The 23,429-nt window shown below is 45.0% G+C and overlaps 1 protein-coding gene across 5 annotated transcripts in view; it reads right to left on the reverse strand.

Annotated features, from left to right (window-relative positions):
- The window catches only part of DENND2A (DENN domain containing 2A), a 102,710-nt gene that overhangs the window by 46,153 nt on the left and 33,128 nt on the right, over window positions 1-23,429 (reverse strand). For 4 of the 5 annotated variants that reach the window (XM_042926552.1, XM_042926535.1, XM_042926531.1 and 1 more), the window contains 3 exons: window positions 11,961-12,088; window positions 9,664-9,785; window positions 980-1,180 (listed from right to left, as the gene is read on the reverse strand). In XM_042926552.1, coding sequence (XP_042782486.1) covers window positions 980-1,180; window positions 9,664-9,785; window positions 11,961-12,088 — 451 coding nt within the window. The remainder of the gene's footprint in view (window positions 1-979; window positions 1,181-9,663; window positions 9,786-11,960; window positions 12,089-23,429) is intronic. The other variant, XM_042926532.1, reaches the window with a different exon arrangement.

The following is a 23,429-nucleotide window of genomic DNA, read 5'->3' on the forward strand; positions in this document are numbered from 1 at the left end:
TGAGAATGTTGGGAACGGGTGTGGTAGGGGTAAAATTATGGCTCAAAATACTGATTAACCAAACTGTCAGGAGGAACCAGCTTGTAAATGTCCCATGACTTTCAGGTCAATGCATCACTTTGAGAAATCTGATGAAACCTATAGACCATCTTCTCCCTCTTCCATCTATCCCCCCAAAACTCTCCACACAAAATTTTACATGATATTGTTGGTTTCATGACTTCTAAATCCCATCCATCCATCCATGTATTCTGAAATGAAGAGTTCCTGCTCTAAAAGTTCTCATAGGAAGTTGGTACCCAAGTGGCCAGTGAAGAGGGACCAGTACAGCAGGGCTGGAGCTGAGGAAAAGGAAATATCCTTTGATGTTTTACCTTTCCGGTTGAAAAGAGGCAGCAAAGGGGCACCTGGGTGGCTCAGTCAGTGAAGCATGACTCTTGATTTTGGCTCAGGTCATGATCTCACGGTTGTGAGACTGAACCCAGCATTGGGCTTGTGCTGGGCGTGGAGCCTATTGGGGATTATCTCCCTCTGCTTCTCCCCTGCTCGGGTTCAGTCTCTCTCTCTCTCTCTCTCTCTCTCTCTCAAAGAAAAGAGCCAGGAAAGATATATTTTTGACAAGTGCTGGCCCAGAGCACAGGCTTCACACGATGCTACCTCTGTAGCTGGTGTTCACCAAAGTCTGAGTCACAGCACAAGGAACGGAGCTCTGCTTTTTGAGGCCCTTTGAGGAGGGGCATTGGAAATGTGGTGTGGGATCACAAGCAGAGCTAAGGCTGGGAGAGGAAGGGCTAAGAGGAAGGCTACAGGACCACAGTAACTATCATGACAAAGGCTCAGACACTCCAGCCTGCTGTCTGGCCTGTGATGAGGCAGGCAGAAGATGGCCCAGTGTTCAGTTCTCTGCCCAGATTCCTCTGCAGCCTTCCTTTGCAGGAAAGGGGACCTATCTGCACACGAAGTTTGCTGCAAGCCTTACCTTGGGTATCTTTCTCTTCTTCCTGCCATTCTGCGGATCTCCAAGGTTAAAGAAAGTGTCATCAGGGCTGCTGGGGGTGGAGGGGGGGCTGATTTTGGAAGGGGACCCATATCCATCCCGACTCAGCTTCCTAGTGTCCAGCAGTTTGAAGTTCCTTCTCTCTGAATTTTGCCGGAAAAAAGCAGGTTTGGACAAGGACTGCTGGGAGGGGAAAGGAGAAAAGAAGAGCAAATAAATACAAAGGGACTAACTGGGAGATGGCTGGGGGTGCCAGTGATACAGACCATGAGATGGAGAGGGAAAGCTGGTCTCTGTTCCCAGGGTAGGCTGAGTCTGTCTGCATGAAGATGACAAAGGACACACACCCAATCCAGTCTCCTTTTAGACAAGTGGGAGTACCCTGGCTCTCTTACCTGTACAAATCAGGAGCTCAGCCAACTAACACCCACTGGACTGGGAGTCAGAAGACCTAAGCCTGGTTTTGACCCCTGCCCGCTGGTAAGCTGAGGACCTCCTATACAAGGAGCTTCACTTCCTAAGCCTCGGGGTCTTATCTCTAAAAATGAGCTGCTTTAAGGTCAAAGGTAAAAAAGCAAAAAACCCCAAAACCAAAAACCCTGCAACTTACAGATCTTCTTTTTCTTTTTTACATACCACAAATTTTTAAATATGTATTAGGAAGGTTGCGGAAGAGATGTGGTTAACCCTGGTGTTGGGTTGCTGGTCTGTGGGCTCCACAGGCCCTGGTCCATGCTGTCTGGTCCCCCTCTGCCATCTTGTATTGATTTAAAATTAACTCCCCTAGCGGTGCCTGGGTGACCCAGTCGGTTAAAATGAACTCCCTCTAGAACTCATTTTTGTAACACATAAATTAATGAAAAGGCAAACAGGCAAAAAGATAGGGATGGAAAATTTATAAAATAAAGAAAGACAATGATGCTTAGATATGGAAAACGATTCTTAGCTTTACTCATAAGAGAAAAGAAAATGAAAACCCCATCAAAGAGACATTTTCCCCTCTAAGATTAGTGAAGATAAATTTGGTAACTCACCGGAGTTATTGGTGAGTCCCTTTCACACTTTCGTCCACTGCTGGTGGGATTAGAAATTGGTACAATTCTATGGAGGGCGATGGAGCCCTGTCAACAGAATTCCAAATGCACATGCCGCTTCACCCAGTAATTCCATCTCCAGGACTGGGCCCTACCCATATGCCCAGACTTGGGCAAAGTTATACTGTACGAGGCAAGCTATACTGTGCAAACCGTATTATACACTGTGAGATGGCTTGTAAAATACAAGTACACAAAATACTGGAAATGATGTCCATCAGCAGAAGCTGGTCAAATAAAATCTGGTACGTCTACAGAATGGAATACAATGCATGTGTAAGAAAAATCTTAATGTACTCATATGGAAAGTTCTCTCAGATGTATATTGTTTTTTTTTTTAATGTTTTACTTATTTTGGGGAGACAGAGAGAGAGAGAGAGAGACAGAGTACGAGCGGGGGAGGGGCAGAGAGAGAGGGAGACACAGAGTCCACGAAGCACGTTCCAGGCTTTGAGCTGTCAGCATAGAGCCTGACGTGGGGCTTGAGACCATGACCTGAGCCGAAGTCGGACGCTCAACTGACTGAGCCACCCAGACGCCCCGGATGTCTGTTGTTAAGCATGAAAAGCAAAGTGTAGAACAGTTGGCATAACATGCTGATGTGTGTGTTTTAAGGAGCTACCCTGCTGGTGTATGTAGAGGACAGTTCTGAAGGACACATAAGAAACTAACAGTGGTTCTTCCGGGGGACAGAGATGGAGGGCCAGGGGCCAGAGGAAGACTCTTCACTGTACACCTTTAATACTCCTTAAAGTTTAAGCCATACGAATATATTAACACTGAAATAAGAGATACTAATAAAATTTAAAAACTACTTGGAGTATCTTCTTTCTAAAGGTACTTCCAGGATGCACACTGTATTATAATTATAGCTGCAAAGTCTCTTTTTTAAAATGAATTAATGAGTTAATTAATAGCATTTGATGGGCTAAAGGTATATAAAGTACCTAGCAAAATACCTGATACACTACAGTTTTTCTCATTTTTTCATACTTTAATATGCTAACTACTTTTTTCTTTAGCATATTGTTTATGTTCTTTGCCTATTTATCTTTTGAGTTCCTAGTGTTTTTCTTATTAATTTGGAAGAACTCTTTATATAGAGCAGATATGAACTATTTTTCAGTTTTGTTGTGTGTTTTTTCCATGTTTTTTTTTAAGATCATGTGAAATCTTTGTATATGAAAACCTGTTCATCTTTTCCTTTGTGAATGATTTAATCTTGCCTCTCTTTGCCTAGAAAGTCTATATATTTTTAGAGGTTTAATACATATTTAATTCCATTTTCTTGTGGATTTTCTTAGCTTATTTCGAACATATTTTTTTAGTGTTTTATTTTTGAGAGAGAAAACGCGAGCGAGGGAGGGACAGAGAGAGGGGGACAGATGATCTGAAGTAGGCTATGCATTAAGACCAGCAAGCCTGATGTGGGGCTCGAACTCATAAACTGCAAGATTGTGACCTGGGCTGAAGTCAGACACTCAACCGACTGAGCCACCCAGGTGCCCCTTAACATATTTCACTTATTAATCCATCAGTCATTTATTTTATTGCATGTTAGTCTAAAGTGATTTTTTTCCCCCAAAGCTACCTTATCCCTATTCCATTTAATAAATAAGTCTTTCTTTTCCTATCAGATTACAAGGCCACATTTATTATATCTTAAACTCTTACAGAATCATCTTATTTTGTTCCATCGATTTCTCTATTCTTGTTTAGTTCCACATAGTGTGTAACAATAACTCCAGAACCTTTTCTTTTTGAAGATTTCTAGGAATAAAGACTCCTAGTCTTCCCAAGTGGCCTGCTGCAATATTTGTATCACGAGTCTATAGGCAGCAATCAATCGCTTAGCACCACAAGACCTGAGCAGAAAAAGCCGGTGTGGTTTGCTCACTATGCGCATCTTCATAATTAAACCAGCACATAAAGAAGGAATAGCTAGAAGCTTTCTTAGAGACCAAATTCCATCTGCAATGAAATCCAAGGAAATGGCCCCGATTCTTTCACTGTATTAGAATCACGTATCACATTGTTGGCAAAAAGCAGGCATCTGTTTTTATTAGACTTTTAGGTGTGAGAGTGTTTGTTCAAAGATTTGACCGATAAAGAAGTCTGAGAAGAAAGAAAACAGAACGGAATCAGAACATGGTACACAACTCTCTAAAGGGTGTCAAGAGACCTGGGGGGAGGCTGCGTGGGCTGCATCTCCCCGTGGTGACAGCATCTCCCCGTGGTGACACTGCCAGGGAAAGGGGCCCCAGTGTGCCCTCCAGAGCACCCAGAATCAGCCCCCAAATGTCCAGGGAGCATTCATGAGGGGGTGGAGTTTCAGCTGCTATTTAACTGAGAAGAGGACCTAATGGGCTCTGGGGTAGAGCGTTTTCAAGCAGATAGCACAATCTGAGAAGAGGCATAGCGGTGAGGAAGAGCAAATTAGACCAGAGAGAGTCTTCATGGCTTAGAGCGAGTACAGCCAAAGAGATGGGAGAGATCACACACCAATGAGGACATCAAATCATCTGTGGAAGGCCTTTGAAGGTAAGGGTATGACTCTTGGACTTAGCAGGGGGTGGCAAGCCTTTTCTTAAAGGCCAGACGGTAAATATTTTAGGCTTTGTCACGACGACTAGACTCTGCCACCGCAGTGCAAAAGCAGCAATACCAAATATGTGCGTGAATGAGCGTGGCTGTTACAGAAAAACTTTATTTACAAAATCAGTCAACCAGCAGAATTTGGCCAAACCTGAACGACAGTATAAAAGAATAGATACTATAGGACCCCAGGGGTGATTATATCAGGCTGTGGCCCAGATAAGATTCCCGCTTTTGATCAGAAAGCCTCGCTCGGGGCGTGTGGATGGTTCAGTCAGTTGGGCGTTTCACTCTCGATTTCGGCTTGGCGTGGGTCATGGTCTTGTGGTTTGTGAGTTTGAGACCCTGCCCTGTGTTTGGCTCTGGGCTGACAGTGTGGAGCCTGCTTGGGATTCTCGCTCTCTCTTCTCTCTGTCTCCCCCTGCTTGCTCTCTCTCTCAAAATAAAATAAACTTAGAAAGAAAGAAAGAAAGCCTCACACCAATGTGCTCTGATGGTAATATGCCTAATTCCATTGTGTCTATGGAATAACCTCTAGGGAGGGGCCCAGCTGTTGCAGAGGCACATAGAATGGACCTAGCAAAAGATCTGTGGTGTCCAAAAAAGAAAAGCAGGCAAGAACTCTCTGTGGAAACCTCATGAGTTATTTTGGGGGACCAAGTGTGATGGGCCCTGGCCAGGGGACTTCTTGGTGGGGAAGAGGGGCGGCAAGGAAACTGCATGCCTCCCTAAAGGGAGCTGACCTGGACTCAAGCCAGGGTTCATTCACCCTTCTTGTCTGCGAATGGTGGCTGGTGGCTTAACTCCTTCCTGTCCTCTCTTGTCCCTGTCTTACTGCCTCAGAAGACAGTGATGTAAGAAGACTGAAAGGGCCCTTGATACCAAATATCCCATCTCTTCCTAACCTAACTTAACCTCATTCCTGGTCTCTTTTATAGAGGCCTCCTCTAAGGACTTAGATCTCACAAACATGTCCGTTAGCTCATATATACCCACAGGTACATATCTTTCCATGAATGCATAAACACTTCCTTAAATATACACACACAGAAGTACATAGGAAAGCAAACACGCATATTTTAACAATTGGGACATTATACAAAGTGATGACATTACATTTAAACAATGGAATGCCAGGCAGACAACAAACAATGTTTTTAAAAGGAAATTAATGACGTGGGGAAATACTCAGGATAAAGGCCAGCAACAGTATATAGACATCATCCCAAATCTTTTTTATGTACACACACACACACACACACACACACACACACACACACGCTAACAATCTACTAAAGAAAAATAAAAATCCCCGATTATGGATGAGTTTTATATTCTTCATTACACTTTTCAGTATTTAAGAAAATTTTGGATGGCTCAGTCATTAATCTGACTTCAGCTCAGGTCATGATCTCAGGTTCATGAGCTCAAGCTCAGCTTAGGGTAAAACGTGAGCCCAGCTTCAGGTGAGCCCTGCTTCTCACTCTCTCCCTCACCCACACCCACGCCCATCTCCTCCTCTGCCCCTCCTGGGATATTCTCTCTCTCTCCCTCTCTCTCTCTCTCTCCCCCTTGCTCACTTGCACCCTCTCTCTCTTTCTCTCAAAAAAAATTAAAAAAAAATTTTTAATGCTTATTTATTTTTGAGAAAGAGAGAGAGACAGAGCATGATGGGCGGAGGGCAGAGAGAGAGGGAGACACAAAATCCAAAGCAGGCTCCAGGCTGAGCTGTCAGCACAGAGCCCAGCGTGAGGCCTGAACTCATGAACTATGAGATCATGACCTGAGCCGAAGTCGGGTGCGCAACTGATTGAGCCACCCAGGCGGCCCCCCCGCCCAAAATTTTTTTTGTGATGAGAATGTTCTGTTTTTAGGAAATAAAGTTTTGTTTTTTTTTAAAAAAAGAACACATATTGAAAATTACAATTCTATATATTTACCAAACGCACATAAATAGTAGCTACTTAGCCTAAGTATTTACCAGGATTAATTTGATTACTCTTCATAAAATCCCTACGAGGAGAGTACTATTATCATTCCTATTTTATCAGTGACAAACTGATCCATGTAGATGAGATCATTTGCCCAAAGTCACTCAGCTAGCAAGTTCTGGATGGAGACAGACTCTAGAACTTGCGCACTCGACCAGATACTGCCTCTCTGTAGCTACAGCTAAGTGATACAGGATTTTCTGCTGTGGGGGATGGTGTGGGCGGGCTCTCCAGGCAACCAGAGAATGCTACTTAGGTCTTACGAGTCAGTACATAATAAAGAATGTCTCACGTTAGCCTAGATTTCCTTTGTTATCAAAATTAGATCCTACTCCATTTACTGTGCTATTCCAGGCGTGGGGATGGAGGTAACACGTAGCAAGAAAAGAAAATAGCCCCGGCTCAAGAGCTTGCATTGTGTGTCTACAAGCATTAGCATCTGCACATCTGCTCCTTTCTGTCTGTCCAGCTGACCCTTACCCCTGTGCTGGGTCCAGGCACGGTCTCACTAAATGAGAATCCCGGAAGCTGTCACAGGATCTTTCTGAGGCTGACAGAGGAGGTCGCCACAAAGGGACTGCTTCCGCCAGTTCTAAGGTCCCAGGTGCAGCCCAGATGCGGCAGATGCTCCATGAATATTTGATGAGTTAAAACGGAGGAAGTGGTGAAGTCTGCAGCTGTCCCCAGAATGGGCACAAACCGGATACCCAGATGTGGGAGAGCGGAGGAATGAGCGTGGACACAGAGTCCTGCGGACGACGTGCAAAGGCTGAAAGCAGCTGGCGGGAATCAGCGGCAATCAGACACATACCCTGGGCAACTGGAGACAGGGATAGGCTTGTGGAGGTGGTTACCTACTGTGTTTAGCTGCTCTGGTGACACAGGGCCTAGGTTTTCTCTGGCTGGCAGGAAGGGGAAGAAGAGGGCCGTTAAGTCCTTATTTCCTGGCATCAGGGAGGAGCCCCCAGCTCTAACTGCAGAGTTGCTTGGGGCAGATGTTGTTCATTGCTCCTAAGGGGCAGGCGGTGCATTCCCCGCGTGAAGAGGAGAGCAGGGGAGAGCCGGGTGGGACACGAAAGGGCACCCTGGGTTGTGAGAGAGCCTTCCTTCTTTTAAGCCAGACTTATCCACTATGGGAAATGAAGGATTTCCTAAATGTCGAAGGCATCTATATCCACTGAAAACACATTTCAAAGGCAAGTAGGAAAACTCTGCTAATTATCTCTTGTGCTGGATTATTCATGACAACACTCTTCCATAGGAGGAGAAAAAGAGCAGTTAACTGGCTTCGGCAAGAATTACAGTAATCGGCTTGGTTAGATAAGATCCACCCCTCATGGTGGAGTCTACCTTCAACTCTCTTCAGGAAGACTGGTGGCAGAAAGATTCCCTGTGTGACCATTGAGCACAAAAGGCATGCCTCGTGTGCGGACCCCCCACCTGCCAGCAAATGCATGGAGCCCAGAGAGGAAGATGGCTTCTTTTCTTAGAAGATCCTGCAATGGGACTGAAACTGACACACGGGGCCTGGATTTGACCTTCCTTTACTTAATTTCTTCATCAATTACACACTGTAGAACCACTAATGGTGGACACAAAGAAAGAGAATATTGAGGAACTTCAGGAATTCATAATTTAGCCGGGGAGGTTTTTAAGATACATTACATGACTTACATCAGATTTGAAATCATCAACGTCAGAGATATAATGCAGTATACACAATTTGGTGTAAAATGAACACTTTAGCCCAATGAGTAAGAGGGGAAGAAGTTCCAGTGGCTGAAATGGCCTAGAAACTTCTTGAAGGAGGCAGGATTGATCTGGGTTGTAAAGGATGGGGAGAGAAAGACAAGAGCCAAGAGCAGATGTAAAAATGACCTAACACAGGGGTGGGCAAATGTGGCCTCTGGGCCACATCTGGCCCACCACCTGTTTCTATACAGCCCACGAGCTAAGAACGGTTTTTACATTTTTTAAATGGTTGGAAAATAAGTAATATTTCATGACATGTGAAAAGTATGTAAAATTAAAATTTCGTGTCTGTAATAAAGTTTTATTGACATACAGCACATCCATCTGTTTGCATACTGTCTACAGCTGCTTTTCACTATAATGCAGCACTGAATAGTCACAACAGAGTTCATATATTTACCCTCTGGTCCTTTAGAGAAAAGGTCTGTCAATCTGGGCCTAGAGTATCAGAGGGGCAATTTGTATGCTTTTGCTAGACGGGAGCTTTTGTATGTAGGAAGTGTAGGAAATTAGGTAATAATGGATGCCCAGGGATCAATTATGAAGCATTATTTAATGCCAAGCTAAGGAATATAAATTCAATCCTCTTGGCAATGAGTTGAAGTTATCATCCACATGAGTATAGTTATATTATCTATATGTACCTAGTACAAAATTTCAAAAGGTTCAAAAGGATATTCGGTAAAAAAAAAAAAAAAAAAAAAAAAAAAAAAAAAAAAAAGTCAGTTTTCCACCTTGCCCTCCAGGTACTCACATTCAGACAACTCCACAGATATACCCACTTACTCTTAGGTTCCCTACAGGGATATTCCTCCACATACACAAACATATTTGGGTTTCCATGTATGTATATTTTTCTATTTAAAACCTCACAGATGGTGGCATGCTATAAAGGTACTGTTTCTGTACCAGAACTTTCAGTCTTATATTTTAGACTTTGTTTTAGGTCAGGCTACTCTTCCTTACAGTTCTATAATACGGATGTGCTATCTTACTTACCCAGTTTGGGGAGGTTTCTGACCCAGAAACTAAAATGTTATTTTAGGATGTTTGGTTGAGCAGAGGGTTTCCAGGAGAACTAGAGCAGGCAGGCAGCTGATAGGCAAATCCAGGAACCCAGAGGTGAGGGAGGCCTGGCACTCCGGTGTAACCCACAGCTCGAGGCTGCTCGAGGCCACCATGCTGGGGGTGCTGGGGACCCCTCTCCCTGCACCACTCCCCGGGGGGCTCATACCTTGGAGGGTGTGTCAGGAATGGAAGAAGTGGGAGAACCAGGGAAGTTCAAGACACACTTCTTCCCCAGGCAGCGACCGTGCAACTCCACGTCCTCATAAGGGTTTTCCTTCATTGGTGGATCTGTGGTCAAAGGCAACAAGTCAGGAACTGGGAACGTTACGGAAGTTTTCTTTATCAGAGAGCCACCCAACGTCTCGGCCTCTCCTGGTGGGGATGTCTGATGTCTTGCTATCCTTTCACCCCCTTCCTCTTGGACCCTGGTTTTCGCTGGAGTGACTCCCTGTGTCCCCCTTCTTAGATATATGGAGTTAACTCCATTCCAAGTTCAGAGCATCAGTCAATGTGAGCATCCCCAGTCTCCGCCTCAGTGTCCAGTTCAGGGAAGGGCTCACATCCCAAGCTTATGCCAACCAGTGCATGGCATTCCTGGGCTACGAAGGTGAACAAGGGACCTAAACCGGTCTCTTCAGCGTGAACCTCGGCATTTTTGTTGGGTGCAGAACATGGGCTCTCCTTCCCAACGGGAAGTTACAGATTCCAGGGAGCTGACGGCAGCCATCATGAAGACCACAGGAAACCCGCCGAGAATGGAGCTAGCCCGAGTGATAACAAGGGAGAAGAGGGGCGCCTGGCTGGCTCAGTCAGTGGAGTGGGCAGTTCTCGATCTCAGGATTGTGAGTTCAAGCCCCACACTGGGTGCAGAGCCTACTTTATAAAAGGTGGGGTCGGGGAGGAAACAAGAGAGAATAGGCCAGTTCTGGTCACATGAACCAACAAACTCCCTTGTTATTTCAGCTGGGTCTTCCGTTCTCTGTAACTGAAAACTTCCCTGTTAGGTACACACTGTTAAGAGAAGTCCAGATCTCATACCCGCTTCGGACCTGGGAAGCCTACTGCTTTGGCAGCAACCCATCTCCCAAACTTGGACACTATAATTCAAACAGTCTATGGTGAAATTCATAGCTCAGCTAAATATCTATTCTGCCTCAAGTCTCGTGTTTCCTCCTACTGTGGAGTTTGTTCTGGTATTGATGATTCTATTCACATATGTATATGTGTATCTGCCCTACCGATCCCTTGCATGTGGCCACGTACGGATTTCTCCCTCTTACCAGCTCCTTTCTTCCCCCACTCCCACCCTTGACCCCAGCATGCAGACCGTGGGCTGAGCTCACACTTCCCTGAAAACTGTGATATTCCCTGAAGACTATTGAACTCACTAATTTATTGATTTTATTTTCCTTTTTAACTCACTAATTTAAATGCAAACAGGGGCGCCTGGGTGGCTCGGTTAGTTACATGTCTGACTTTGGCTCAGGTCATGATCTCATGGCTCAGGAGTTCGAGCCCCATATCCGGCTCGCTGCTGTCAGCAGAGGGTCCACTTCGGATCCTCTGTCTCCCTTTCTCTCTGCCCCTCCCCTGCTATTTTCTCAAAAATAAATAAACATTGTTGGGATGAGCACTGGGTGTTAAATGTAGAGGATGAACCACTGGATTCTACTCCTGAAATCATTATTGCACCATACGCTAACTAACATGGATGTAAATTAAAAAAAAAATTCTTAAATAAAATATTAGCAAATGAAATCCAAAATAAAAAATAAACATTAAAACATAAAGAAATGCAAACAAACTTGGTGAATCTGAGCTCCATTTTAGAATTTAAAAGAACTTAGGCCAAAGCTACTTTTAAAAATAGTAGACATTCATTTTAGTCTGAGTTTTGATGCCCTGTTACTGTCACACTCCTACAGATTCAGGAAGAGCGTGGTGGCCTTAGTTTTCCTTCATTCCGTAATCCCTAAGTTTACTGAGCATCTGTTACAAACCAGGTACTTTCCATTCCATTTTCTCCAATCCTCAGCCCTACAATGTAACTGTCATCATCTTTATTATACAGATGAGAGAACGATGTTCAGAAAAGTGAAGTCCCCCCCCTCACTGTTATACAGCTAATCAGGAGCAGAGCAGAGATTCAATCACAGCTATTCAGACCCCAGGTCTCCAGTGTTTCCCACTGCAACATGCTGCCTCCATGGCCATTCAGCACCAGTCCTTCCTCTTTCCTCTCCGGTCCCACTTTCTCTCATATGTCCCTCCGTGGGCCACTCTCCCACACCCCTACCTGCTCTCTTGTTCATCTGAGTACATGTATTTCTTCGAGACTCTGTGTGTGTGTGTGTGTGTGTGTGTGTGTGTGTGTGTGTCTGTGTTTCAAGGGGTCAGCCCCATTTCCTCTCCCCCTTGCCAGAGACAGACCCGGACTCACACACAGGTATGTGGGCCTCTTACCTAGAATGTCCTCGTAGACGTTCTCCTCTGATAAAGTGCGTGTGAGCCCCAACTTAGTCTGTGCGTACCAGTCCACTCTGCTGTTCTCAGAGGAAGATTGCAATAAGTCTTCAAACTCATAGGACTTTCTGGTTTGTACAAGATGGGAGAAAAAAACCAAAAAACAAGAACTCAAATCAATTAGGCTGGTCCAGAGATTATATGCCCCCAAATTTTCTTCCTGCAAAGATTTCTATTAATGAAATCAACACTGTTTCTTATAAGAAGGTATGAAAATCCTTACATAAGAGGTGTGGCTTTTATCTGAAAGAATGTTTATGCTGTTACGCTGAGTAAAGGGAGTCAAGTACATATAAAATACAACCCCAACTTTGTAAGCGCACATATACATAGAAAAGAAGTGAAGGAAGTGAAATATACAGCTATATCTTAGGGCTAAGGAATGGCTCATGGCTTCTTTTCACTTTTACTTTCTGGACTTTTTAAATATCTGCAATGTTTACAGAGCATACATTAATAATCGGAAAGGAGCAGTGATGGCCCGTTCAGAGTGGACCAGAGGCCTGGGCCCCCTTCGCACTTCTCTCACTCAAGTGGTTATTATCAGAATGAAACCCGGAGGCCAGCTGGGACACCCCAACTCCCTCCTGCACTCCCCCTGCAGAGATTTGTGCAAATGTGGTAAGGGTGATCAGTAAGGATGATAAATAAATGGCTATCACCCTCACCACACCCCCTACATCCACAGGAGCTGTCCCTGTCCTGCTGGTGTTGACCTAATGCAAAGTCCAGCCCCCACCCCCAACATACACAGTGGCTCACCTTGAGTTTCTATGATTTCTTTAGCTTTACTGAACATTAGGAAGGTCAGGAGGTAGACCATACTGTGGAACATACAAAATATCAGCCACCTCACCGGTTCATTCCACCTTTCCCTTTTTTCTCCTCTCTCCTTCTCCTTCTCCGAAGTAACACACAACTTCCCCCCAGTTGGACCAGAACAGCCCTGTCCACTCAGGCTCTCGAGGCTCATCTTGTCCGTCCAGGGGACTTGTCAGGAACTCGAGCTGAACACACTCGGGCCTTCCTTGAATGGAATTTAGTCCACCCACACTCCTGAGGGCACACTCCCCAGCTGGCCTTGACTTGGTCCTAGCCCTTCACTCCTCCTGGTATAGGATGGTCACAAGCCTCCCATGGCCCAGGAGTCACGGCTCCTTACTCTGGGCACCCGTGTCTAGCACAGCGTCCTGCACATGCTTGACGTAAACTGTGGCTGACTACGTAGAAGTGTATGTCTTTGCTTCTTACCCATGCTTCCAATCTCTCTCTGCCCCTGGGGAAGGTGCCCTCTGGTGGCTCTGAGATTAAACAGATCAGTACACAGATCCCAGATGCATTGTTCACAAGCCTTTTCACCTGGGATGAACTACTTAACTGGGCTGAAACTCTTGCTCCTGACTTGAAAAACGGGAATTATCTCATAGGATTGCCCCAAGAATAGAAAAGAGAAAGTCTGTAAAGTCCTTAGCACCTAGCAAACATGCAACAAGTGTGAGCTGTTACTATTACCGTGCAGTGCTATAATTACTTACGTAGCAAATGCTTTATGTTGAACATGAACTATGTGAGAGGCACTGTGGTCAGGGTTCCATAAATAAGGAGTGACTAAAAGAATCAGAGTCCCTGCCTCAGAGAGCTTACATTCCAGGGAGGAAGACAGGCGTTCAAGCAGAGCACGCACAAATACATCGAATAATAATAACCTGTGTTATGGTCAGTGATGGAAAAGAACAGGGTGTCACAAGTGAGACTATCAAGGAGGACTTGACGTAGATTGGGGACGCATCAGGGGAGGCTGACAAAGTCACTCATTAAAGCTGAGACCTAAGGATACAAAGAAAGACCTCAGTTGGGGCGGGGGGGGGGGGGGGGGGAAGGGGGGAAGAGTGGTCCAAGAAGAGGAAAGGGCACCTGTGAAGGTCCTGCGGCAGCGGAGAACTTGGTGCATTTGTGAGAAAGGCACACAGACGCTGGGCAAGGCTGGATTGTAGGGAACAGGGTGGTGAGTGCAGAGGGAGGAGACAGCAGAGCCAGGCGGATGCCATGTGCCTGCTTTCCAAGCTTTGGGGATTTGCTACATTTTAAATCTTTCCCTCTCCACTAGCTCCTTTCCCTCTTTAAACACATACGGGTTTCCTCTAGAAAAACTTTCATTGGAAGCAAGGACCCTTGCAGCTCTGCGGATTTCTCACCTTCCTTGCCAAGGGTTTTAAGCTGGTGGGGGTTGGGGGTAGGTGGAGGAGGGAGGAGCTGAGGCTGTCTATCAGTTTACCTGAACTCACCGGTTTTCCTTCTTTATCTTCTCAACCTGGCCTCTGTAAGCATCCCTTTTCTGAAGCTGCCCCCTGAGGGTCACTACTGAGTTTCTGGTAAAACTTAATCACTTTCTGGGGCATTTCTTTACGTGACACCTGTTAGTTTCTATAGCATAAGGCTGTGGTGCTCAAAGTGCAATCCTTGGGCCAGGGCTGGTGTGCCAATGACATAGGTACGATAATTGAGAATAGGCATTTAAAAACTCTTTTTTAAAAGTTATTTTTCTCTTTGCTTTAAATGTAATTTCTACACCCAACGTGGGGCCCGAACTCAGGACCCCAAGATCAAAAATCTCATACTCTACAGACTGAACCAGCCAGGTGCCCCTGTGCTTAGAAAATTTTAAAGCAATTTGACAGAACAAATTTTTAAAAGACAACTGAGGCTTGTATATTGTTGTCTTTTTCATTTCATTTCTCTGGCAATTCCTTCTTGTTGTATTTTACAGAAGTATCATTCAGCAAAGGATTGCAAACACAGGCACACAGGCACCCTCTGGGGTTTGGCGAGCTGGGTGCAAGGCTGGCCCCCGGCCACTTCCCCTTCTCAGACAACTGCCTGTGTCTTTGCTTGTAGCTCTCTCTTCCTCTTTCTCTCCCTCTTTCTGGGCTTTGGGTGTTTCCCCAGGTTTTTCCTCTCTAGGCTTCTAAACTTGAGTATCTCCACAGCTGAATTCATCATCCCTAATCTCCACCTCACCCTTCTCCCTTCTGAACCTGAACTCAGCACTCAGGACAGGAACATAAAGAAAGACCACGCTTCCAGCTTCCAGCTTCCAGCCTAGGTCCTCAGGGCCTTAAGTCAGGCCATGAGGCTGAAACAGTCACCCGTGCCCTGAGGTGCCTGATGCACTCACGGAAGCTCCTGCTGCGAAGGAAGGGCTACCTCTCCATAAACCCCTTCTTCCTCCCCTTGAGGTGTCCAGCCAGGAGAGGAAGGACTGTGCCTCAGAGCTCCCACAGATGTGGTCTATGGGGTGGAAGCGGGTCTGAGCTGTTTTCTCTACGACGGGATCGCACTGTGCTTTGTGCCCGCCCTGAACACTCCCTAGTCGGGGATGCCATTAGCCCAGGCTGGTATTAGCCGGGCAAATGCTTGGGGATGGACGCGTGGTGGTCTGTGGCCCAGAGCAGAGTGAAGTTACCGGCCTGGAGTGGGCCATACAGCTCCTGGGTTTCCCCCACTGAGCTAACCGGATTCTGGTAGCTCAAGTCCCCAGCATGCATACTACCTAGATCTGGTAGGGGAAGATGCAAACTGTTCAAAGAGGCCGCAGAATCACTCAACATTTACTGAGTATCAACTAAGTCTGTACTCGGATTACTACATTCAAACTTTGCAACAACCTTGTACAGAATTACTATCCTTAAACATATTATATGTACCAGGAAACAGAGACAGGGGTGCCTGGGTGGCTCAGTCTGTTAAGCGTGGGACTTTGGCTCAGGTCATGATCTTGGGGTTCGTGAGTTCCAGCCCCACATTGGGCTCTGCACTGGCAGTACGGAGCCTGCTTGGGATTCTCTCTCTCTGCCCCTCCCCCACTGGTGTGTGCACACTTTCAAAATAAATGAATAAAGTCAAAAAAAAAAAAAAAAAAAAAAAAAGGAAACAGACAGAGCTCAGATAAATTGCTCAAGGTCACACTGGGAGAAAGAGGTGGAGCCGGGGTCAGAAGCCAGGAAGTCTGGTCGGTGTCTGGTGCTCTCCACAGCACAGGCACTAAGCAGAGCATGGAAGTTAAGTCAACGCAGGAGGAAAGCTGTGGTCACAAAAAGTTTTAAAACCTTTATTTACATATTGACTTTGAGAAAAAGGAAATTTCAAAAGGCTAATGATAACCACATCCAAACTGGCTTCTTTCTTAAACACTTCCACATTCGTCCCTCCCACATCCAGCCCATATGTTTAATGTGCACCTTCTGGGGGTCGAGCTGAGCTCACAGCTAGCTGGTGAAGCAAAGGCAAGAAGTCCCTGCCTTTGGGGAGCCCACAGCCTGGTGAAGGGGTACACCTCCTCCCAGCCTGAGTTTGCTTCCTGGGCCTTCAAATTATCATGTGATTGAGGTACTTCTTAGTTTTAGAGATGCTGGGATGATTTAACTGGTCCGCTGACGTTTCCTGAAGTGGGTCACAACATATGTAATATCCCAGTTTTGACAACCAATGCCAAATACTGTGATTTCAAGTAGTATTTTGAAGGTTACCTGTGACTTTTCTATATTTTTGTAAATGAAATACTAAGTTAAGAGCTCATCCCACATCTCCATTTGATTGACCCGTGGGAATCTCAATCCAAGGGGCACCTGGGTGGCTCAGTCAGTTAAGCATCTGACTTCGGCTCAGGTCATGATCTCAGGGTTTGTGGGTTCGAGCCCCGTGTCGGGCTCTGTGCTGACAGCTCAGAGCCTGGAGCCTGCTTCAGATTCTGTGTCTGTCTCTCTCTGCCCCTCCCCTGCTCATGCTCTGTCTCTCAAAAATAAATAAACGTTTTAAAAAATTAATAAATCCAAAATTGAACTCACCCTCCTATTCCCCCCACACCCCAATGAAGACCAGTCCCTCCTCCAGTGCTCCTCAGCATAGGCCATCGCCCTTTGTCCAAATGTTTATGCCTTAAACCTGGGAGTCCCGTCCAAACCCCCTTCTCCTTTAGCACCTATATCTGACCAATTAACAAGAGTTCCACTGGCCAAGCATTCCTAGTATTCACTGCTTTTCTCAGTCCCCCAGCAGCTGTACCCTGGGCTTACCCCATCCCGCCACATACCTCCTCCCACCCCACAGTTATCCACCCTGTCTGCTGTCCAGGTGAGCTTTTCACAAATGCAAATCCGGTCGGGTCTCTCCCTTCTTAAAAAATGTGAGTTTTTAAGGAAGGTTTCCCATTCCTAGTAAGTGATAGGCCAGAACACTTCCCTGGTCTCCGGGACTCTTCTGGACCAGGCTCCAGAGGACCTGGAGGCCTCGGCTCACACCCTTCCTGATCTCTCTGGCCACACCACTGCCTTTCAGGGCCTCCAACACACTAGTCTTTCTTCCTCTGGGACATTCACCTGTTTCTCAAACTGAACACCCCTTTTCCACCTGGGAATCTCAGGTCTCAGTCCGAGTGCCACTTCCTCCCCAATCTGGCCCTGTTTCCATGACAGGCTAGATAACCCTGCTGAACATTCCCGTAGCGCCATGGGCTTCCTCGCGGCACTGAGTGTGGTTATAGTTACATAACTGCAGAGTTGTGTGCTTCTCTTACTAGTACGTAAGGTCCACGAGGCCAGGGTCTCAGTTCATTTTGTTCACTGTTATGTTCTAATACTGCACGCAGGATAAATGTTTGCTGGTTGAATACATGAGTGAGTATTTAAATTTTTTTAAACATGTATTTATTTTTGAGAGACAGAGGGAGAGCACAAGCAGGGGAGGGGCAGAGAGAGAGGGAGACACAGAATCTGAAGCAGGCTCCTTGAGCTGCCACAGATTCTTCTTGTCTCCATGTCCAGTGACCACACACAGGTCTTTCCCAGGTCCCACCAGCTCTTGGGAAGGGCGTGTGTGCCATCAGGAGATGAGAGGGGGGCTAAGTGGGGGAATGCTTATGTTAGCTGGGCTCACACCTCCCCCATCAAGTGCTAGTGCTACTCATGGTGGGTTTATGCTTATCTCTATCCTAAATCCAAAACAGAAATGCCAGTAGAAAACCCATCTTTATCCACCATTATGTCTAACGTCCAATCATTTCCACCTCCAGTGGGAAATAAGACACGACATGGGGCACCTGGGTGGCTCAGCTGGTTGAGCATCTGACTCTTCATTATAGCTCAGGTCATGATCTCATGGTCCTGGGATCGAGCCCTATGTTGGGCTCTGTGCTGGTTCATGGAGCCTGCTTGGGACTCCCTCTTCCTCTGTCCTTCCGCCTGCTCAAACACCCATGCTTTCTCTTTTTTTAAAAAAAAAAACTATAGGGGCGCCTGCATGGCTCCATCAGTTAAGCATCCGACTTTGGCTCAGGTCATGATCTCATGGTTTAAGAGTTCGAGCCCTACATTGGGTTCACTGTTGATCCTCTGTCCCCCCGCTCTCTCTCTGCCCCTACCCTGCTCTCTCTCTCTCTCAAAAATAAACATTTAAAAAATTATTTTAGAAAAAGACTTGACAGTCACTGCTCTAATGTAGAATAACAACTTTCCTCTCTATTCTTTAAAAAAAAATTTTTTTTTAATGTTTATTTTTGAGAGAGAGAGGCAGAGACAGAGTGTGAGCAGGCAAGAGGTAAAGACAGAGGGAGACACACAACCCGAAGCAGGCTCCAGGCTCTGAGCTGTCAGCACAGAACCTGACAGGGGGCTTGAACTCACAAACTGCGAGATCATGACCTGAGCCAAAGTTGGATGCTAAATGGACTGAGCCACCCAGGCACCCCTGTCCTCTCTATTTTTATTTCTGTTTTCTAATGCAATTGCCATTAAATAAAGAATTTACAAAATCAAGCTTCTCTCATGTTTTCAAAGCAACTTTGGCTTTGTCAAATTAATCAAACAATTTGCCCCTTTGAAGATTTTAAGCACTCAGTTTTTAGACATGGCAGTTACAACTGCCTCTTGGATGGCATGTTGACTGGAACAGCCATAATGACAGGAACAGACCACAATATGGCTGGTAAGTGAAATTAAGCACTCACTGGGTAATAGCTGAGGGTTGCTGTCCAACCAGACCACTCTGGGGATCCCTATCAGTCCTACTGAAGATGGAAATTATGGAATCAATAACAGCAGGCGTATGATTTGGTAGCCATATAATGACCCAGGCTTCCTGTCCTCAAAAAGTTCCGCAAATTGTATGCTAAAGCCTCAAGAAAAGGCTGAATCTATCTATACAATGCCAAATAATGTTGAAATGTTGAAATTTTGGTCAACATAGTTATTTGGCTTCATAAGGATCTAAAAACTCCATCATAGGATTAAATTAAACTAAAATTAAAAACCTGCATGCCAGGGGCACCTGGGTGGCTCAGTCAGTTAGGTGTCTGACTTTTAATTTCTGCTCAGGTCATGATCTCTGCTCAGGTCATCATCTCATGGTTTGTGAGTTTGAGGCCAGCATCGGGCTCTGCGCTGACAGCGTGGAGCCTGCTTGGGATTCTCTCTCTCCCTCTCTCTCTCTGTCCTTCCCCACTCACCTGTGAATGCTCTCTTTCTCTCTCTCTCTCAAAAAAAAAAAAAAAACAAAAACAAAAAAAAAAAACCCTAAAAAAAACCCAAAAACCAAAAAACTGCATTCCAGTTAAAACATTTTGGGTATACAGATACATGTAAATTCAGGATGCTGCTTACACTTAAAAAATAGTAACTTTCCTTGTTAAATGTAGGCCTTCAGGCATTCCTGCCAGAGTTATTCAATGCACGCCATAGAACATACACAACCAAGTTAATGCTGCTGTAGGAACCTTATCTTTGGAATTTCCTGACATTTAAGGGTTTCTCATTTCCCATTTTAGGATTGAAGGCATAAGTCCTTGCATTTAATTTCCTGGGGCTTTAGCGAAATGAAGAAAGGAGGAAGGGGAGAGAACACAGAACAGAGGAGAAAGGGAAGAGGAAAAAAAAAGAAGAGAATGTCCAGAAAAAAGGCATTTTCTCAAACTGAGAATCTCAGTCCACTGGTTTGGCTCCTGCAAGAGTGGACCCATCGGCCTATGAAAATAAGCTGAATACGTTCTCTGAAGTGCACAGCCTGGCCATGTAATTCTAAACCCTCCTAACCTCAAAATCCTTAATCATTTCTTTCTTCAGCCTTGGCTTGGCTCTCCTGCCTCAGAGAGGACAGTAAGTCAGCCAAATCCTGAGTTGAGCCTCTTCTTTTTTTTTAAGAGATAGGACCACAATAAAGAGCACACTTTATTATTTTTTTTTAAGTAGAAAGTGAACATCTTGCCCTAATCACCCCCGTTGTACTATTTTAAACAAAAGGAAAAATCCAAAGCCAAAATTCTTAAACACAGCTGATGCAACCATAATCAAACTGGCCAAGAAAAATTTCATCTTTGGACTGAAACTAAGTAACTTTAGCTGGTTTTAAAGAGAATGCTGGAACACTGAAAAGAGCAGATGGTAGCTACGAGAGAAAAGATAATGGGAATAACTGCTCACCAGGTTGATCTGTCTGCACAATGAGGACACAGCAGAAAGACTCTGGTTTCCCAGCACCAACCAACCTGCCCCTGGGAGAGGGGGGCTTTTTTTTTTTTTTTTAAACGTTAATTCATTTTTTGAGAGATAGAGAGAGACAGAGCGCAAGCGAGGGAGGAGCAGAGAGAAAGGGAGACACAGAATCCGAAGCAGTCTCCAGGCTCCGAGCTGTCAGCACAGAGCCCGACACGGGGCTCGAACCCACAAACTGTCAGATCATGACCTGAGCCGAAGTCCGACGCCCAACCAACTGAGCCACCCAGGTGCCCCGAGAGAAGGAGCCTTTTTGGAGGAACAGCCCAGGAAGGGCACAAAGAGCTGCTGTCACAACACACTGGGGGCATGAGCAGCGAGGTCACCAGAGCACTCACGCACCTGGGCTTTGGCACTGGTTTGGGAAAGGATTTAGAACCAGAGATGGGTACGAGCTTTCTCAGAACATCAACACGGAAGCTCCAAATTCTTCTATGGATTCTACATACCGATGACGCTAAAGCCTGGTGAAGACCAGTCCCATTTATGGAATACTGATACAAAAATCTTAAATAGAGTAATAAACCAGGACCAAATGGGAGTTCATCCCAAAAATGTAAGAATGGGTCAATATTAGGATATAAAGTCATTGCTCGTAGGTCAGAGGATAGGAACCATATGATCATACAAAGCTACTGAAAGTAACTTGACAAAATCTGACGTCCAATTCTAATCTTTAAAACTCTTAGTAAAAAAGGAAGTATAAATGAAAATACCTTGATTCCATAAACACATACCTCAAACAAGAGTACCCGTGAGCAGAACACCAGCAGCATTACCATGAAAGTCAGGGAGGACACAGGGCTGTCCACTGCTATCAGCACTATTACTTAACCCTGTTCTGAAAGCATTAGCCAGTATGACTCAGAGAAAAAGTTCAGAGATTTAAAAGAAAAGGCAAAATGATCATTCTTCGCAGACGATATTGTATACATAGAAGATCCAAGAGAATCAACTGACAATTAGCAACAGTAAAAAATTTCTTGAAGGGGTCTCTCAAGAGAATAACATACAGGGGTGCCTGGGTGGCTTAATTGGTTAAGTGTCCAACTTCGGCTCAGGTTAGGATCTCACATTCGTGAGTTCGAGCCCCGCATCGGGCTCTGTGCTCAAAAATGAATAAACATTAAAAAATAAAAAAAGAAACTAGGGGCGCCTGGGCGGCTCAGTTGGTTAAGTGGTGGGCTTTGGATCGGGTCGTGATCTCGCTGTCCGTGAGTTCGAGCCCCGTGTTGGGCTTTGTGCTGACAGCTCAGAGCTGGGAGCCTGTCTTGGATTCTGTGTCTCCTTCTCTGTCTCTGCCCCTCCCCCACTCACGTGCGCGCGCTCTCTCTCTCTCTCTCTCTCTCTCAAAAATAAATAAACATTAAAAAAATAACAAACTAACATATGTTGTGTGTGTGAAATTTGATAGTGACATCTAGAACATTTGGAACAATACATGCAAGAATAGTCAAGATATTTTTGAAAAAAGGAGGATAATAAGGAAACAAAAAAGGGGGTTATAATTATTACAAAGGTGAACAATTGGCCACTTTTTTTTGGTGTATGACAGGAGAGTGTACATAGTATGTCAAAGAGAATCAACTGATGACTAGGAACGAGAAGAAATTTCTGTAAGCTCTACTAGATATTCAACATACTATGAGGTTAAAATAATTAAAATAGATTGGTACTAAAACAGAAATAGCTACTCTAAATATTAAACAGAATAGAACCAGAAAAAAATAATAGCAGCTTACATGTATTAAGCATTCACCATATTCCAGGTTCTATTTTCACTTATGTTTACACATATTTATTCATCCAATCTTCACAACAAAGCTGTGAAGTGGTTTCTAGCGTTATCGTTATGTTACAAAATAAGTAAAATGAGGCCAAGACAAATTTAGTAGCTTGTACAATGTCACACAGCTAGTAAATAGCAGATCTAGTAAGTTCTCTGGCTCTAGAGTCTTCTCTAACGCTATATGCTATTCACCCCAGCATTATATGTAAATTGGAAACAACTGAAGCACCTGTCAGTAGAGGAACGGTTAAATATGGTTTATCCACATGAGGTAAAGAATGTAGCAGTTCAAAAAGGAAGGTGAAAAAAAAAAGCAGCAGCACTGAAAGATCTCCGTGATATCCTATGTAAAAAGCAGTATATATAGCAGGATTTCTTTTTTAAAAGGACGTAATTTATATCTATCCCCCCCCCTCGAATATGCAAACTTTTTCCACCGGAAGAGAACATAAGAAATTATGTTTCTTACAGCAAAACAATCCTACCTGACAGACCATGCTGAGTAGGAGAGTGACATGACTGAATATATTTCTAGAAAACTCCTCTGGCTGTTAAGGAGGAATATATTAAGGTGGAAGGTAGACAACAGATAAGTAGTAAGAGAGCAGATGGAATCAGATTCAAGATAATGTTTAAAACTAGAACCGAAGAGCTTGCTGATGAATTAGATGAGGGGTGTGTGGAAAAGAGAGGAATCACAAATCACGCCTAGGTTTTTGGCCTAAGTGCAATGAAGGATGATGCCTTTAACAAGATGGCAATTATCTGGCCTGGACTGGGATTTAGGCTTAGACACATTCAGTCCAAACTGTCAGATAACCAAACGGAGAACTGTGCAGGACATGACGGTGCAAACCTTCACGAGAGGCGGGAGTCAGGGCTGGAGAGATACATCTGGGGATCGCAAGCAGGTAACTGACATTTAAAGCCATGGGACTGAATGAAATCATTTAGGGAGTGATGTAGATGGAGAACTAGCTGCTCTGATCCCGGGATGGTGTGTCGGGCGTGTTATTCCAACACTCGGGGAGAGAGGAGAACAGAACTGAGCAAGAGACGGTGAAGTAGGGCCACCAGGGA

The sequence above is a fragment of the Panthera leo genome, chromosome A2, assembly GCF_018350215.1.
Source record: "Panthera leo isolate Ple1 chromosome A2, P.leo_Ple1_pat1.1, whole genome shotgun sequence".
NCBI lineage: Eukaryota > Metazoa > Chordata > Mammalia > Carnivora > Felidae > Panthera > Panthera leo.